The sequence below is a fragment of the Hemicordylus capensis genome, chromosome 1, assembly GCF_027244095.1.
Source record: "Hemicordylus capensis ecotype Gifberg chromosome 1, rHemCap1.1.pri, whole genome shotgun sequence".
Lineage (NCBI taxonomy): Eukaryota > Metazoa > Chordata > Lepidosauria > Squamata > Cordylidae > Hemicordylus > Hemicordylus capensis.
The window spans coordinates 437493328-437511375 of record NC_069657.1 but is presented as its reverse complement, the minus strand read 5'-3'; the positions used below and the strand labels follow the sequence as shown (position 1 = coordinate 437511375).

Genomic DNA, 18048 nt, shown 5'->3' with positions numbered 1-18048 from the left:
CAGCGGGCTCCATGAAGAAGAAGGTGCTCTCTTAAATACGCTGAGCTCAAGCCTATATAGGTAATAACCAGCACTTGGTATTTGGCCTGGAAACTAATTGTCAGCCAGCATACAGTTCTCTTCAAATAGGAGTTAGATGGTCTCTACGGGTGGCCCCGGAGACCAACCTGGCTGCCGCATTCTGCACCAGCTGCAGTTTCTGTCCAAAGGAAGCCCAATGTGGAGTGCATTGCAGTAGTCAAGTCTGGATGTTACCAGCATATGCACCACGGTTTTAAAGTCATTTGTCTTGAGAAATGGACATTGCTGGTGTATCAGCCACAGGTGATGAAAAGCGCTCCTGGCCACGGCCTCAACCCGAGATATCAAAGAGAGGTTTGGGTCCAGATGTACTCCCAAGCTAAGTACCAGATCTTTCAGGGGGGATGTAACCCCATCCATAACAGGCAGATCTAAACCACTAGTGGCTGACTCACTAGAGGTGCATTCACTCGCCAGGAGGAGCACTAGGGCTTCTGTGCTGCAGACTAGCAGCATTCCGCTGGTCACTGGTGGGGGGCAACTTTCACTAGTCCCCCTCCATGCCAGAAGTGGGTCCCTGAGGGCTGTGTGGCTCTCAGGGATCCAGTTCCAGATCACATGAAGTCATCTAGAGATAGGGAAGACTGGCAAAAATTGCTACCTTACTAATGCATGTGGCCATGGCTTGGAAAGCAGCAGCAGTATATGCAAATTGCCAGCATTTAGGAACATAGGAAGCTGCCACATACTGAGTCAGACCATTGGACTATCTAGCTCAGTATTGTCTTCACAGACTGGCAGTGGCTTCTCCAAGGTTGCAGGCAGGAAGCTCTCTCAGCCCTATCTTGGAGATGCCAGGAAGCGAACTTGGAACCTTCTGATGCTCTTCCCAGAGTGGCTCAAGATATCCCCTGAGGGATATCATACTTCTAGTCTCTCTTTCACATGCAACCAGGATCCGACCCTGCTTAGCTAAGGGGACAAGTCATGCTTGCTGCCACAAGACCAGCTCTCCTTTCAGTAGTTAGGTTTCAGCCACTGAATGGTAAAACCTCTTCTCCCCACACCACACACAGGGCATAGAAAAAATGGAACTGGGCCTCGAAAAAATGAACTATTGCCTCCCAGCTCAGAAAAGAGCCCATTCCCTGCCCCCCAATCATATTCTGTGCTAGTTTCAGACCGGAACTCTCCTGATGATGTGATTGGAAGCACAATTGGGTTTAGTCCTTCTTGCAGCCCCACCCCCTGTAATCATCTGACTGACCACTGCAATACCTCTTTCCCTCTCTCATGTAACTTCCTTGTTTTTCCAGTGCTGGCAGCAGGAGAATGGTGAGATGTGCCTCTCTCCTTCTGCTCCCTGGCTATGGTTATGTGTCAGATGCATGGAAAGCCGGGAATTGCAGTTTTCCCAACATTATGAATAGGGCTTGTATCTTTCCTGTTCAGATTATAATCTGAACCACAGGATAATGTACAGATGCTGGTCTCACGTTAGAGGAGAGCATTTCCAATCGGCTGAATTCAATCACCTGTGCTCAGATGATCTTCGGCAGCATCACTCGTAGGGATGTGTGAAGCGATTTGGGTACAAATAGATTTATACTCAAATCTAGCTGATTCAGATGATTTGGAGACAGAACAAATCACCCCTGTGGTCCATTGGTTAGATTTGGGTCCAAATCGAATCGTGCCAGATTCTATTCGAATCAAATCAAGATTTGGATTCCTCCTATTAATTTCCCCAGATTCCCAGCTTTTATTTAAAAAACAAAGCTAAGCTCTAGCCCTTGTAGAAGTGGAGTTATGGAGCAAAATGTGTGTTCACTATTTTTCAAGTGTCTGGATTCCGTGGTGTATAATAACTTTTCCTCATAATGAATCCCTATGAGGATTCATTGCACACCTTCATTTCTTCTGTTCATTTTGACTGTCATTGGACAGTGCCAACTGTCAACTGCCAAGTGCCAACTATACCCCACTCCCACCCGCAAGGCAGTGGGGTACTACTCAGTTTATGTTCTAGGATTTTTTTTCAAGTGTTTAGACTCTTTGGTGTCTAATAACCTTTCCTCATAATGAATCCCTATGAGGATTCATTACACACCAACGAGTCTAAACACCTCAAAAATCCCTAAAAGATAAACTGAGTACCCAGTGGCTTGCATGTTGGGGGGTAGTTGGCACATGGGATGCCACTAATTCCCCACCCCCACCCACAAATCAGTAGGGTCAAAATGAACAGAAGAAATGAAGGTGTGTAATGAAAACACCAAATAATCTAAACATTTTAAACATTCCTACAAAATAAACTAAGTACCCCAGTGTGGGGGGGGGGTTTGTGTAGTTGACACATGGCTGTTGACAGATGACACTGTCCAATGACAGTCAAAATGAACAGAAGAGATGAAGTTGTGCAATGAATTTGAATTCAATTTGGTGCTCCTAGGACTTTTATAAGTGGTCAGAACTGATCCATATCAAACTGAATCAAATCCAAATCGAATCTGGGGTGATTCGGGGGGACAGATTCAGACACAAAATAAATCAGTAGTGATTCAATTTGGGCACAAATCAAATAAAAAAAATCAATTTGTGCACAACCCTAATCACTAGTTACAGGTGAAACTCGGAAAATTAGAATATCGTGCAAAAGTCCATTAATTTCTGTAATGCAAATTAAAAGGTGAAACTGATATATGAGACAGACGCATTACATGCAAAGCGAGATAAGTCAAGCCTTAATTTGTTATAATTGTTATGATCATGGCGTACAGCTCATGAAAACCCCAAATCCACAATCTCAGAAAATTAGAATATTACATGGAACCAAGAAGACAAGGATTGAAGAATAGAACAATATCGGACCTCTGAAAAGTATAAGCATGCATATGTATTCAGTACTTGGTTTGGGCCCCTTTTGCAGCAATTACTGCCTCAATGCGGCGTGGCATGGATGCTATCAGCCTGTGGCACAGATGAGGTATTATGGAAGACCAGAATGCTTCATTAGCAGCCTTCAGCAATTCTGCATTGTTTGGTCTCATGTCTCTCATCCTTCTCTTGGCAATGCCCCATAGATTCTCTGTGGGGTCAGGTCAGGCGAGTTTGCTGGCCAATCAAGCACAGTACACTGTATACTTTTCAGAGGTCCGATATTGTTCTATTCTTCAATCCTTGTCTTCTTGGTTCCGTGTAATATTCTAATTTTCTGGGATTGTAGATTTGGGGTTTTCATGAGCTGTACGCCATGATCATCACAATTATAACAAATTAAGGCTTGACTTATCTCACTTTGCATGTAATGCGTCTGTCTCATATATCAGTTTCACCTTTTAATTTGCATTACTGAAATTAATGGACTTTTGCATGATATTCTAATTTTCCGAGTTTCACCTGTATAAGCCAGTAATGGACCAAACTGTTGAAATGGCATGTGGTCCAGGTGGGACAATCCATTCAAAATTCTTCTCATTTTTGGCTTCTCTGCTTCTTCCTTCCTTATGTATGGTCTGGTTGTCAAGACTCACTCTTTGACCTTATTCTGCTAAAATTCTATGGAGAGCATGCTTATTGCTGCACACTGCTCAGTGGAATTAGTTTTTTTATCAAAACAAGTCTATATGCTCTGTTTGCTTCACAGGGTTCAGCAAATTTTGCTTTTGCAGTGAGTTTCCCTCCCACCAGCCATCTGGTTCAGTAGGCCAGAGCATTACAAATTTCCCTGTCCACAATCCATGTCAATAGTTTTTATTCACAAGGACAAGAAGAGTCATGGCTTTTTATGTATTTCTTTCTTTAAGGTGTTTTTGTCCAGCCTTTCCAAAGTTTTATATTCAAGGTTCACACTATTCAGACATTATGTTGTACCTGCATTCTGATGCCTGTACACACAGAGCAGGTAAGGTGCCCTCTCGCCCACCCCACTCAGGCCTCAGCCCCTTTTTAGTTAGGGAATCTCCCCTTTGCTTGTACAGTACTCGAAATGGGTTTCGAGCCGGTTCGATCAGGTTCAAAAGCACGAACCAAAGTGCCACCATTTCTAACGAATCGGTTTCATGCATACCCCTAGCTGGGAGCACGGACTGCACTCTCAGATGATCAAGGTCCAGAGGGCTGGGATAAAATGTCCCAGCCTCTGGGAATCCCACAATGCACCACATGCCGTCACAATGCTCTAGGCACCCATCTCTGTGTATCCTCGGGCTGCATGCCGCCCAAGGAGACACAAAAACCCGGAGCCTGGGTTAAGAGGATGTGAACTCCTTAAATCCCAGCTAAAAGCCAGCTTAAAAAGCTGGACTAAGTGGCACTGCCCCATGGGGACCTGGCATGATCCTGGCGGTTCTCACATGCAGCCTAACCCAGGCTGGGCTAGCCTGGGTTAGGCTGCATGTGAGAACAGCCTCAGTTTGTGAATGGGGTTTCTGCCTTGCATGTGTGAGATGTTAGGAAAGTGGTCCTCTGGAATAGGAGAGGGCAATAATGCAACACTGACTACAGGTGAATTGGCCCCCAAATTCCAACCAACATAAGGAAAACTTACAACTTACAAGGTACATACAGTTCAGAAAACAGCCTTGTGCATCTCATGCAGAGATTCTTGTGCTGCTACGAAACAGCACACTAGCCCTGATGGTTCATGTTCTTATGGATATTTTTCTTCTTTTTTTCACAGAAGAATCGAGAAAGCAAATAATCTTGTGCATATTGAACGATACGCTTTCCAGAACCTTCCCAATCTCAGATACCTGTAAGTATTTGAGACTTCATGGTTGCCTTTTTCCAACAAAAGGGTCTTTCACACAATCTTTCTTCTTCTTCTTCTTCTTCTTCTTCTTATTATTATTATTATTATTATTATTATTATTATTATTCCTCATATTTATAGCCCACTGTTTCTCCTAAGATCTCATTGGGACATATATAGATGGGACCACATACACAGGTTAGCACCACAACTCCTCAGTGAGGTAGGTTAGACTGAGAGAAAGTAACTCATCTAAGGTCACCAGTGAGCTTCACTGCCTCAGCAGAGATTTGAGCCCAGGTTGCTGCTGCTGTTTTATATTTATCTACCACTTTTTAAAAAGTTCTCAAAGTGCTGTGCATAGCAAAAGGAGTGATAAAAAGGGAATGAAAAAGTGGTTTCCGGTCCTAAAGGAGCTCACAATCTGGAAAGAAACAGTCACTGGAAGGAATTCTGTACTGGATTGAACAGGGACAGTTGCTCTCCCCCTGCTAAATATAAGACAGACAGCCACCATTTCAAAAGGTGCCTCTTCACCCACTTAGGCGAGTATATACTGCTTTTCAACAAGACAAAGTTCATAGAACAATGTGAGGCTATCCTCACATGCATGCAAAACCAGGCTAATTAAGCCCAGCCTGGTTTTGCATGCGTGTTTGTGTGTACCACTGGGATTGGCCCGAACCCAGAGGCACTGAGGCGCTAAACCCGCTTGTGGAGCCTCCCTTCAAAAAGAGGTTAGGAGAGTGAGTGCTCTCCTAACTTTGTTTTGTTTTGTTTTGTTGATCTTCTGTCAGCCACGGCTTTTTGCAGCTGTGGTTGACATCGGAACATAGGAAGCTGCCATATACTGAGTCAGACCATAGGTCCATCGCACTCAGTATTGTCTGCACAGACTGGCAGCAGCTTCTCCAAGGTTGCAGGCAGGAATCTCTCCCAGCCCTATCTTGGAGATGCCAGGGAAGGAACTTGGAGCCTAGATGCTCTTCCCAGAGCGGCTCCATCCCCTGAGGGGAATATCTTACAGCGCTCACACTTCTCGTCTCCCATTCATATGCAACCAGGGCAGATCCTGCCTAGCTTAAGGGGACAAGTCATGCTTGCTACCACAAGACCAGCTCCCTTCCCAAAGACTGTCCCATAGACAGACTGAGGTGCTCTTGGGGAGGGGGACCCCCCATAATGCACCACAAACTCTCGTGATGCATTATTGGAGCTCTGGGGGGCAGGCCGACACGGGGTGATGCACCCTGGCACCCTGACCCTTGGAGCTACCAGCTGCAACTGGTGCTTTTCTGGGCAGGCGATCCGCCCACCCAAGGGAAGACAATGGATCGTCTGCAGGGAGGTGAGCTCTTCAGGGCTTCCTCCCTGGAAACCCTATTGTCCTTTCTCACTGCTTGGGAGAAACGGCTCTTTATATAACAAAAGGAATGAGAAAAAGGTTCTCTGTTCTAAAGAACAGAGCACCATCTGGTTCCAAAATGAAACATTAAGAATGTATTCTGTTTAGGTCATCCCTTCACAGCTTTTGGGATGTGGCCTTGGATGAGGATGCACATCTTCCATATGCCACAAAAGACTCATCCAGTATATTCAGTGGAGTGCAGATGAGCATCATGATGGGGATGGAGATGTGCATTTGTATCTGCACTGGCTATGCATGTGGTAGGCTACTTCTTTCCTTATGCAGAGCTTCCCTGGTGAATCAAATCACATTACCTCTGGACTGGATATTTCACCATTATCTTTGAGTTAAAATTTGGTTGACGAACACGTCACGGAGAAAATGTGAAGGACACATTCACTTATCATCACATTCATGGGGAGGAGAGCTGGTCTTGTGGTAGCAAGTGTGAATTGTCCCCTTTGCTAAGCAGGGTCTATCTTGGTCTGCATTAGGGTAGGAGACTACCTGTGAGCACGATAAGTATTCTCCTTAGGGAATGGTGTCGTAGCTCAGAGTAGTGTCATCACTCTACCATCTGCTTTGCATGCAGTTGTTCCCCAGTTCACTCCCTGGCAGCATCTCCAGGTAGGGCTGGGAGAGACTCCTTCCTGTTAAATTGGAGAGCTACTGCCAGTCATTGTAGACCAGGGATTCTCAATGTTGGGTCCCCAGATGTTATTGGACTTCAACTCCCATAATCCCTGGCCCAGTGGACTTTGGTTGGGAATTATGGGAGTTGAAGTCCAATACCTCTGGGGACCCAACGTTGAGAAACCCTGGTGTAGACTATACTGAGCTAGAAGAACTTATTTTCTGATTTGGTACAAGCCAGCTTCCTATGTTCCAGTGTTCATCTAGAATAGATGTATCTAAACTTGGGTCCTCAAATGTTGTTGGACTCAACTCCCATCATCCCCAGCCACAGTGGCTGAAAGCTGTTGTGTCTGGGAATGATGGAATTGTAGTCCAACAACACCTGGGAACCAAGGTTAAGAACCTGTCTTATAGAAATACTAAGGTTCATGTCCTCCTCCTCTCTCTGTCTCCCTCTCTTTCTTTCACCTACACAATGACCATTTCAACTCTACTGTCGAAGATGGAAAGCCATTTGCAGTGGTTTCCATTTATACACAGTGATAGGTGATGAGATGCCTTTTAATAAGAATTCTTTTTGATAGCCAAGCTTTAATCCCACATTCATTTGAAGAGCATTCTTCACAATGGATTTAGGTCTTATGACACACTTGCCACATCTGCTCTCATGGGGCTTCCATCACAATTCATGGATAATTAAACCCACCCTTAGAATAATGTCTCATCCCAAAATAGTCAAACTGCTGTTAGCATCTGACCTGAATCTGGCTGATAATATCTATTTGGCTGTGATTTAAAAAAAGAAAAATCAAATCTAACATAATTCAATGGGTAGAATTAAAATGGAAGCTGTTGCTGGTCTCTCCAGACAACAACACGTATAATTGCCTTCTGCTCTTATTCTTAGTATTATTCCAGCTCTATCCCAGCATCAGTTCCCATGAATGAGAGCAAATATCAGTGCAGCATATATTCTCTTGCTGCAAGGAGATGGCCTTCCAACTATTTTTAAAGATGATGAGCACAATGGATTTAGGTCTTACGACACACTTGCCATATCTTTCCGTCCACTGGAGAGGGAAAGAGCTCAGCCTATATATTTATTGCTATGTATTTCTTTTTCCTAAGAGGAGCAAAACATGAAAGAGTTCACAAAGCAGTACAACACGACTATGTCAGGTAGAAGCAGTCTTCTTGGTGTCCATCCCTGTGTTTGACATTTAAAAGAGTTTCATGTCTGCCCTTCAGCTGTGGCTTAAATTGTAGGTAGGAGAGCCAAAAACAAAAATGGACAGGAAGACATGTCTTAATATTCCTCCTACATGAATGGTCAGATGTGATTCCAATAGCAATCAGTGGATCTCCTGCATTAGGTGTGCAATGTCCATACAGTATGTAAGACCTGAGATTGAGAAAAGTGTGCTATAATCCTAAGAAAAGGAGTAGAGTCCACTAGCACTGCATAAGAACATAAGAACAGCCCTGCTGGATCAGGCCCAAGGCCCATCTAGTCCAGCATCCTGTTTCACACAGTGGCCCACCAGATGCCACTGGAAGCCTACAGGCAGGGCATGCCCTCTCTCCTGCTGTTACTCCCCTGCAACTGGTACTAAGAGGCATCCTGCCTTTGAGACTGGAGGTGGCCTATAGCCCTCCGACTAGTGGCTGATAACAGACCTCTCCTCCATGAAGTTATCCAAACCCCTCTTAAAGCCATCCAGGTTGTTGGATGTCACCACATCTCATGGCAGAGAATTCCACAAGTTGATTATACGTTGTGTGAAAAAGTACTTCCGTTTGTTGGTCCTAGATTTCCCGGCAATCAATTTCATGGGATGACCCCTGGTTCTAGAGTTATGTGAGAGGGAGAAGAATTTCTCTCTATCCACTTTCTCCACACCATGCATGATTTTATAGTCTTCTATCATGTCTCCCCACAGTCATCTTTTTTCTAAACTAAAGAGCCCCAGGTGTTGTAGCCTTGACTCATAAGAAAGGTGCTCTAGGCCCCTGATCATCTTGGTTGCTCTCTTCTGCACCTTTTCCAGTTCTACAATGTCCTTTTTTAGATATGCTAACCAGAATTGTATGCAGTACTCCAGGTGTGGCTGCACCATAGTTTTGTGTAAGGGCATTATAATATTAGCATTCTTAATTTCAGTCCCCTTCCTAATGATCCCTAGCATGGAGTTGGCCTTTTTCACAGCTGCCGTACATTGAGTCAACACTTTCAATGAGTTGACAACCATGACCCCAAGATCTTTCTCCTGGTCAGTCACCAACCGCTCAGATCCCATCAACGTATACTTGAAGTTGGGGGTTTTGGTCCCAATGTGCATCACTTTACACTCGCCAACATTGAACTGCATTTGCCATTTTGTCGCCCACTCACCCAATTGGGAGAGATCCTTTTGGAGCTCCTCACAATCTGTTTTGGATTTTACTACCCGAAAGAGTTTGGTATCATCAGCAAATTTGGCCACCTTGCTGCTTACCCCTGCTTCTAGATCATTTATGAATAAATTAAAAAGCACCTGTCCCAGTACAGATCCCTGGGGAACCCCACTTCTGACTTCCCTCCATTGTGAGAACTCTCCATTTATACCTACCCTCTGTTTCCAGTCCTTCAAGCAGTTAGCAATCCACACATGTACTCGTCCCCTTATCCCATGACCGCTAGGTTTTCTCAGGAGTGTTTGATGAGGAACTTTGTCAAAAACTTTTTGGAAGTCCAGGTATACTATGTCAACTGGATAACCCTTATCCACACACTTGTTGACACTCTCAAAGAACTCCAAAAGATTTGTGAGGCAAGATTTACCTTTGCAGAAGCCATGCTGGTTCTCTCCCAGCAGGGCCTGTTCTACTATGTGCTTTAGAATTTTATCCTTGAGGATGTTTTCCATCAATTTGCCTGGAACAGATGTTACGCTAATTGGCCTGTAATTTCCCAGATCACCCCTGGATCCCTTTTTGAAAATCGGTGTTACATTTGCTACTTTCCAGTCCTCCAGTACAGAGCCTAATTGCAGGGATAAGTTATCTATATTTATCAAGGAGGCCGGCAATTTCACATTTGAGTTCTTTGAGGACTCTTGGATGGATGCCATCCGGCCCTGGCCGTTTGCTAGTTTTCAGTTTTCCCGGACAGTTTAGAACATCATCTCTTGTCACTTCTATCTGACTCCGTTTTTTAGCCTCCATCCCCAAAAATCCTGTTTCAGGAACAGGCATATGCTCAGTTTCCTCTTCCGTGAAGACAGATGCATTTAGCTTCTCTGCAACCTCCATATCCTCTTTAATAATGCCTTTCACTCCCTCGTTGTCTAAAGGTCCAACCACCTCCCTGGCAAGTTTCCTGCTCTGATGTACTTAAAGAAGTTTTTGTTATTCCCCTTGATGCTTTTAGCTAAATGTTCATAAATATACAACATTTTAAATGGGTAGCTTCTACTGCAGAATTGGACTGCACTTGCTTGTTAGTTTAGCTCTGCTTCGAAGCCTCCAACCCTAAGTTACATTTAAAAGAAAGGAACCACAAAGTTCAAGTCCTCATGGTTGAAGCTTGAGAATATGATGGCAACCATTTCTACTAGTGATGGGCAAGCTCCCATCAGCTCATGTCAAATTGGCTGATGTAATCAAAGAAATTGCTTGGCTTATCTCCAAGCCAATCTGAGTTCAAATTGAAAACTACATTTGCCAGGGACTCCTTGTGGCCTGACGTGGTATGCTCATAGTTAATGGGAAGAAAAAAGAGGTGAGACCTTTCCCTGTCCTTTTTTGCTGCAGTTTGCCAGCTTGCTAAGCAGGATGACAGGGAAGGGAGGAGGGAGTTTGGGGCATCATTGCGTCAAGGGAGAGGATGTTCTTCTCTGGCTCATTTAAAATTTGAGCCAGGGAAGAATTCAGGGGTCATGTTTGAAGTGAAGAATACAAGCCACTCAATCTCATGGTTTCGAGCCCAGAAATACAAATACAAATGACATTGCTAATTTCCACTGCAGCCTTGTACTCCAAAGGAGCTTCTCTACTCCGGCTTTAATTTGTTTTACAGCCACAGCATGGCCTTGGGGCTCCATTTGGTCCCTAGGAGTCATGACAAATTTGAAGGCCAAGCAGCCATTCATCATGTAAACTCCTAGAAACCACACCTGGCATCACTCTGCTGTGCAATTTTGTATTATTTTTCATTTCGGCATGGTAATGTATTTACAAACTCTGCACCAGGCCAGGCGCGCTCTGGTTTTATTTCATGCTGATCGGCTGATGGGATGGAATTGGAGAAAGACAAAGAAACCTGTGCATTTCATCACAGCATTGCACACTCCACTGAGAAAACTTGAGTGGTTTTTTAAAATTCATGAATAAAGACGAGGCACTTAAGCTGCAGAAACAAGTGTAAATTTGGTAATTTCAGGTGTTCATGTGCTTTTTCTGGTTTTGTTTGCTTAGTTTCCAAACACCACATTGTTTATTAAGCACTTTACCTTAACTTCTGACCTCTTGCACCGGTGGCATAGATAGATAAAAAAAAAATCTAATAAGAACCAAGCAATAGCCCCTACCCCTTCACACCCAGTTGCTGTAATTGTGAGTCAGATGGATTTTTCCCATTTTCCATTTATTCTGTGAATTATAGTTAGCTCTCAGCAACTCTTTTCAATTCTTCATAGCAACCCCAGCTCCCCTGCCAATTGTAATATCCCAATTCTTGTTCTGCCACCTAATGGCACAGTGGAGAAGCAACCTGCCTAGAGAGCAGGAGGCTGTTAGTTCGAATCCCCGCTGGTGTATCTCCCAGAATATGAGAAACTCCTATATCGGGCAGCAGTGATATAGGAAAATGCTGAAAGGCATCATCTCATAATGTGCAGGAGCAAGGCAGTGGTAAAACCCTCCTGTATTCTACCAAGAAAACCGCATGGCTCTGTGGTCACCAGGAGTCGACACCGACTCAATGGCACAACCTTTCCTTTCATTTCATTCTTTCTGAAGCTATTAACCTTCTTCACTCAGCTAATATCAGTTATTCTAGCCAGCGTTCCTAATCTATAGACATTCCAGGAACCTGAAAGATTCTGTGTCCATGTGCTTAAGATCTACCTCCATTTCTAATGAAAAAACACACTTTCCACATTCTGAGCCCATGCCGCCTTCCTTCACATCACATACCCATTGTTGAGATAGAAATGTCACCATGAAGTGAGTTTTCCCTTCTGTTTTCATCTGGCAAAATAGCCCTCTTGTGAAACAACACCCATGTGATAGATTTTCAGTTCACTGTCCCTAGGAGAGACTGCATAAGGATAGTTTGAGACCCATCTTTCCCTATGACAATCCTTTAACAACTTCTAGTTTATTAAAAGACTGTGGGGAAGGATGTCTCCTTGTGGTGGTTGGCCACAAGAATGGGGGGCCCCTAGTGCTCCATTCCAAGCATACCAAGATTTTTACCTCAGGGTAAGGATCCTTAAAGATGAGTTCATCGTTGCCAGTTGGTTCTTCCTGGATCTTGAGCTTACCAGCAATCAGTTGCTTAGCAGACTGAGCCACCAGTGCTTAGCTTGGTAAAGGGTTTGTTCTCTGCAAGAGACCTTGCTTGAACCACCATCCTTGGTTCCCTTGATTAGACTGGTGACTTTCATGGGGGTGAACACTTCTAGGTCAGAGCCAATTATTTGTTAAAGGAATGATCCACTTGGCCTTCTATAATCATGCTCTTCCCCGGGGGTGTTAAACACAGATCTGGTGGTAGGCTGGATTGGATTCCGATGCACCTCTGGGGGGGCCCTCCATAGCCTCATACCACCTTCACACCTCCTTCTGTCTTCATCCTCCTCCTCCCCCTCTTTCTCCACCCCACCCCTCTTGCCCTGCCACTTAAATTAAATAAAATTAAATGTATTTCCCTTCACATGCTCAAGAGCCTGCCATCAGGATGCGGGCGGCGGGGAGTATGGTTGCCAACATTCCAATGGATCCACACACTTTTTGATGTTTCACCACAAACCCCACAAGTATGGGGGATGAGAGAGAGAAAGGGAATGGGGCAGGCTTGGCAAAAAGAGATGGAAAAGAGATGAGGCAGACTTGACAAGAGAGAGAAGGAAGGAAAGAGAGAGGGGGAAGGGATGGGCAGGCTTGACAAAAGAGAGAGAAGAAAAGGAAGAGAGGGTGGAAGGTATGGGATAGGCTTGACGAGAGGGGGGAAGGGAATGGAAGAGGGGGAGATAAATACCTGCAGTGGCGGGCGGGGGAGAAGGAAGCCAGCTGGCACTTTGATGTGGGGGCGGGAAACAAGGGGCAGTTCCAGGGGAAGAAGAAAGCCAGCCAGCATTTGGGATGCTGTCACTTTGATGGCAGGGGGTGGGACAAAGGAGCAGTGCAGTATGTGTGGGGGGAAGGAAGCTGGCTAGTGCTTTGGCGCACAGCAGGGAGAGGGGGAAGGAAAGAGTGGTGCAGCATAGCAGGGAGAAGGAAGGACGGATGGCAGGCTGGAGAAAGGAGCTACATAGGCCAGAAATGACCCCCGGCCAAGGGGTTTGACATGCCCACTCTTGCCTGCATAGAAGCAGAAAGAACCACTCTCTAACCTTTGCTGATGTCCAGATCCAAAGGTTGAGAGAGGAGCCAAGCAGGACTGAAAAGGATGAGCAATCTTCCCTGGAGGCCCCCATTCTCAGAAGCACACAGAGAAAGGAGTTGGACAGTGTTGGTTGGTGCTACACAGTGGGTCAGCAGTGGATTCCCCAAGGTGTTGGGGCATAGGTTGCTGTCCAGAGAGGCTCATCCCTGGCAACAGCTCTGATCGGACGGGGCTGCATGCCCTACTCTTGTTGTATTGACTCCAGTGGAGTCAACATCGGTTGAAATGGAAATAAAAAGTAGCAGTTCTAAACTTTCCTCTTCTACTTGTTAATTTTTAAACCCTCGGCCTAGCATTAAGGATCTAATTAATAAAGTGTCCATGTTGATTAATAAAGCATTCAAACTGAAAAGCTAGCCAATAATTTCTTTATGCCTCCTTTGCTGAGTTATAAAGATGAATAAACACAATTAGAGTCCAATTAAATTTGTTAGGGGCTTGATTTTTTTCTAAAAGGAAAGTACGCCCTTGAGTTGCTTCCAAAGATTTTTCAGACAGAGGATGAAATTGTTAATTGCGCCTCTTGATTCTGTGCCAAACGGACAATCTGTTTCCAAATGGTAACTTGTTGCCCTTTTCACAGATACAAGCCTCATTAGAGGAAAATAGTAAGCCTTTTCAGATTGCACTGCTAGGCTCTTTTGTTTCCAGAATTAGCTTGCGTGTGTAATGTAGGTGCTGAAATGCGGTGTTACAATGGGTGCATCTCCTATACCCTCTCCAAGTACAATTCAAACTTAAAGGGGACATAATTTTAAATATAGCACCCTCTGAAGCAATGTTCTATCCTCCACATTTCACAGATGCAAACAGGGGCATTCATATATACTAATTAACACCTCTGTTCTTCTGCTAAAGATTATAAATGTGAGAGAAGTTCACTGGGTTCAGGCCCAAAATGAACTTCAGGGAATCAATAATGCTTATATTGAAGGAAAGGGTGAGATTTAGAAGACCATATGTTCTTCCCCAGCTTGAATTCAGTCTCCTTTTGAAATTCATTGTTGTCAGTTCGGAGACAGAAAATAGGTTGCAGCACTTCACTGCTGAAGACCCTCTTTCCCCAAAGGCCCTCAGAAGAGGACAATTGTCTTCCACCACCAGGTCCTCTCCTCATCCCTGGAACTATTATTTTAGTTGAAGATTCTAGTCGCTCCACAACTCCCAGCTGAAAATAACAGCTGTGCTGCTGGGTATTAGAGATCTAAATTTGGATTGGCTTAGACATAAATAGAGCTATTTCCCAATTTGGGGAGAAGTAGCTTGGCTTATTTTCAAGCTGAACCAATGTGAGCTATGGAGAGCTCACTCATCACTAGCATCTGGGACTGAGCACCTCTTCCCAGTCAGCTCTTGGACATTGCGGGAGGCTTTGTCTGCTGTTTTCTGTGTTCCTTTCCCCAGCAATAGTTAGTCTTGGATCTGGTTGTATTTATCATAGGACACAGACCATTGAGAAGGGAAAAATTGTAGGTGGCATGTGGCCTGAAACATGGAAAAATGACCCCTCGGCCTCTCAAAAATTCTCCTGCCAAATCTCCCAAGGGGTTCTGACCCACAGTTTGGAAAATTTGAGTTCTGGTTCTTCTGTATGCTTAAGACCAAGAAATCACATGAGTTTCTGTGGGTTCAGGATGTGAGCCTGTATTGCTTATGCTGCTCTTTGAATTCAGACTGAGAAACTCACCTGGGAACATTACTGAAAGCAACGCCAACTTGCCTTTGGAAATCTTCCCAAAGGAGCTGAATGAAAGCATGCTGAACTTCAACCAAAGCTCCCAACAATGCTGTAGGATAACCCCTTCCATGAAGTCCAGCCATATTGTATTGTACCAAAGAAAATGCCCTTTCATCTGATATATCACAATTGCAAAAATTCGTAAGTGTTCACATGCTCACAGCCATGACAATTTAAAGCCCTCCACCTGCTGTTTTCTATAAAGCAGATTCTTGGGGGAATATAAAATGAGACAGATAATGAACACTTATTAGAATCTGAATGGCCAAACTGAAACTGTGCAGAACATGTTGATACTCCTATTTAGATACTATTTAGGTATTTGAGAGCTCACTTTGGAATGGAAATGGCTGCTCCATTCATCCTGATGTCAGTTAGAATGCCCTTATGAATGGTTTATGCACAGCTTTGATGCTCATTTGTGCATGAATACCTGGTTACTCTTCCTCCTGTTGTCAGAAACACTTTGGCATCATATCTATAGTGGTGTTCCATGGGTATAGCTTTTTCACATACCAGTCCTCTTTCTGTCTCCATACATAGCATAGACATATCAAAGGCCTTATTGGAAGCAGGGGGAAAGAAAGTGGTGCATTTATTTATTATGTAAGTAAGGTAAAGTGTGCTGTCAAGTCAATTTCGATTCCTGGCACCCACAGAGCTCGGTGGTTTTCTTTGGTAGATACAAGAAGGGTTTACCATTGCCTCCTCCTACGCAATCTTCCTATATAGCTGCTGCCTGATATAGTGCCAGTGGGGATTCGAACCGGGCAACCTTCTGCTTGTTAGTCAAGCATTTCCCCACTGCACCACTTAAGGTGACATATTTATTATGTAGTGATTATTTATTCAATTTGCATTCTTGCTTTTTGACCATCAGGTTCTCAGAGCAGTTTACAACATTTCAAAATACAATTCTAACTGCTGCTTATATCTCTCTTCCTTCCCTGGTTGGTACTTCCCATGTGGTCCCCTTTGTAACCATTTATTGTTAACTAGTATTTTTAAGCCTATTTAAATAACGGGCGCTAGTAGGGTTGCCCCACTCTCTCTTGCCCCTCCCCCTCCCCCTGCCCCACTCCTCTTTGGCTTTTCCCGACACCGCCTCCTCCTCAACCGCCTTCTCCAGACTGGCACTGGGAGAGTTAGTTGTGTGGGTCTCTAGTGGGCCCGGGGCCAGCCATCCCCCGCCTCCGCTGCCTTCGCCACGCTGCCGGCCGGGCCGCCCCCACCAGCAGCCTTAGTTTTCCCGCCGCTGCCACGAGTGGGGCCAGTCCCCCCGCCGCAGCTGCCGCCGCTAGCGAGGCCACTCCTCCTGCCCGCTAGTGGGCCCGGGCCCAGCCTTCCCCTCACCTCCACCTCCGCCGCCATGGGCAAGCTGCCGGGCCGGGCCGCCCCCGCCTCACATCTGCGGCCAGGCCGCCTTGGTTGGCCGGGCCCGGCCGCTGCCGCCTCATGGCCTGGCACGCCGCCGCCTCACATCTGTGGCCGTCGCCGCCTCCTCTGCTCTCCCCGGGCTTTCCCTTCCCTGCGGTCGGGCCGGACCCGCCGCCTCTGCCACCTCTGCCCCCCAGCAGTCCTTGGCCCGCCGCTCTCCTCAACATGGCCGCCTGGTGCCTGCAGCCATATCTTCCTCGGACATTCTGGGCATGCGCTCTGCGCATGCCCAGAATGGCCGAGGAAGACACGGGCGCAGAGACACGGGCGGACACCCAAGCCTTTTATTATAGAGGATTATTCAGGCCAAGCTGGATTCCACAGTTACTGCAGAGTCTACTGTGGAGGTGTCCAGCAACTCCTCTTATGGGATTAGATTGGATCATTTTCAGTTAGTGACTCCTGAGGAAATGGACAAACTGGTTCGGACTGTACATTCTACAACCTGTTCCTTTGACCCTTGCCCAACTTGGCTTATCACATCTGATAATCATATTATCAGAGAGGGTCTGTTTAATATTATAAATGCTTCTCTGAGGGAGGGCAGGATGCCTCCTTGTCTTAAGGAGGCTATTATTAGACCACTTTTGAAGAAACCTACGCTGGATCTCTCAGAGTTAGCTAATTACAGACATGTTTATAATCTTCCATGGTTGAGCAAGGTGGTTGAGTAGGTGGTGGCCTCTCAGCTCCAAGCAGTTTTGGATGATACAGATTATCTAGACCCATTTCAAACTGGCTTTCATCTGGGCTATGGGGTTGAGACTGCCTTGGTAGGCCTGATGGATGATCTCCAACTGGCTATCAACAGAGGGAGTGTGTCTCTGCTGATCCTTTTGGATCTCTCTGTGGCTTTCGATACCATTGACCATCATATCCTTTTGGACTGCCTGAAGAAGGTGGGATTGGGTGGCACGGTTTTACAGTGGTCCCGCTTCCACCTCTCTGGCTGATGCCAGATGGTGTCACTTGGAGACTTTTGTTCCGTTAAGCGAGAACTGAAGTGTGGAGTCCCATGCTTTTCAATGCTTTTCAACCTCTTTTCAACTCCAATGCTTTTCAACCTCTACATGAAACCACTGGGAGAGATCATCAGGGGGTTTGGTGTTGGGTGTTATCTATATGCTGATGACACCCAGATTTACTTCTCCATGCCAACCTGATCAGGAAATGGCATATCTTCCCTAAATGCTTACCTGGAGGCAGTAATGGGCTGGATGAGGGATAACAAACTGAAGTTGAATCAAAATAAGACAGAAGTACTGACTGTGGGGGGCCAGGACCCGAGAGATGGTTTAGATCTGCCTGTTCTGGATGGGGTTGCACTCCCCCTGAAAGATCAGGTACGTAGCTTGGGAGTGCTCCTGGACCCCAAGCTCACCCTGGTTTCTCAGGTTGAGGCAGTG

At 45.4% G+C, this 18048-nt stretch overlaps 1 protein-coding gene across 4 annotated transcripts in view; it reads left to right on the top strand.

Annotated features, from left to right (window-relative positions):
* The window catches only part of FSHR (follicle stimulating hormone receptor), a 147063-nt gene that overhangs the window by 71490 nt on the left and 57525 nt on the right, over positions 1–18048 (top strand). For 3 of the 4 annotated variants that reach the window (XR_008305832.1, XM_053244248.1, XM_053244231.1), the window contains exon 4: positions 4703–4777. Coding sequence is in view for 3 of the 4 variants with exons in the window: in XM_053244248.1 (XP_053100223.1) it covers positions 4703–4777 (75 nt within the window). In the remaining variant the exon portion in view is untranslated. The remainder of the gene's footprint in view (positions 1–4702; positions 4778–18048) is intronic. The other variant, XM_053244239.1, reaches the window with a different exon arrangement.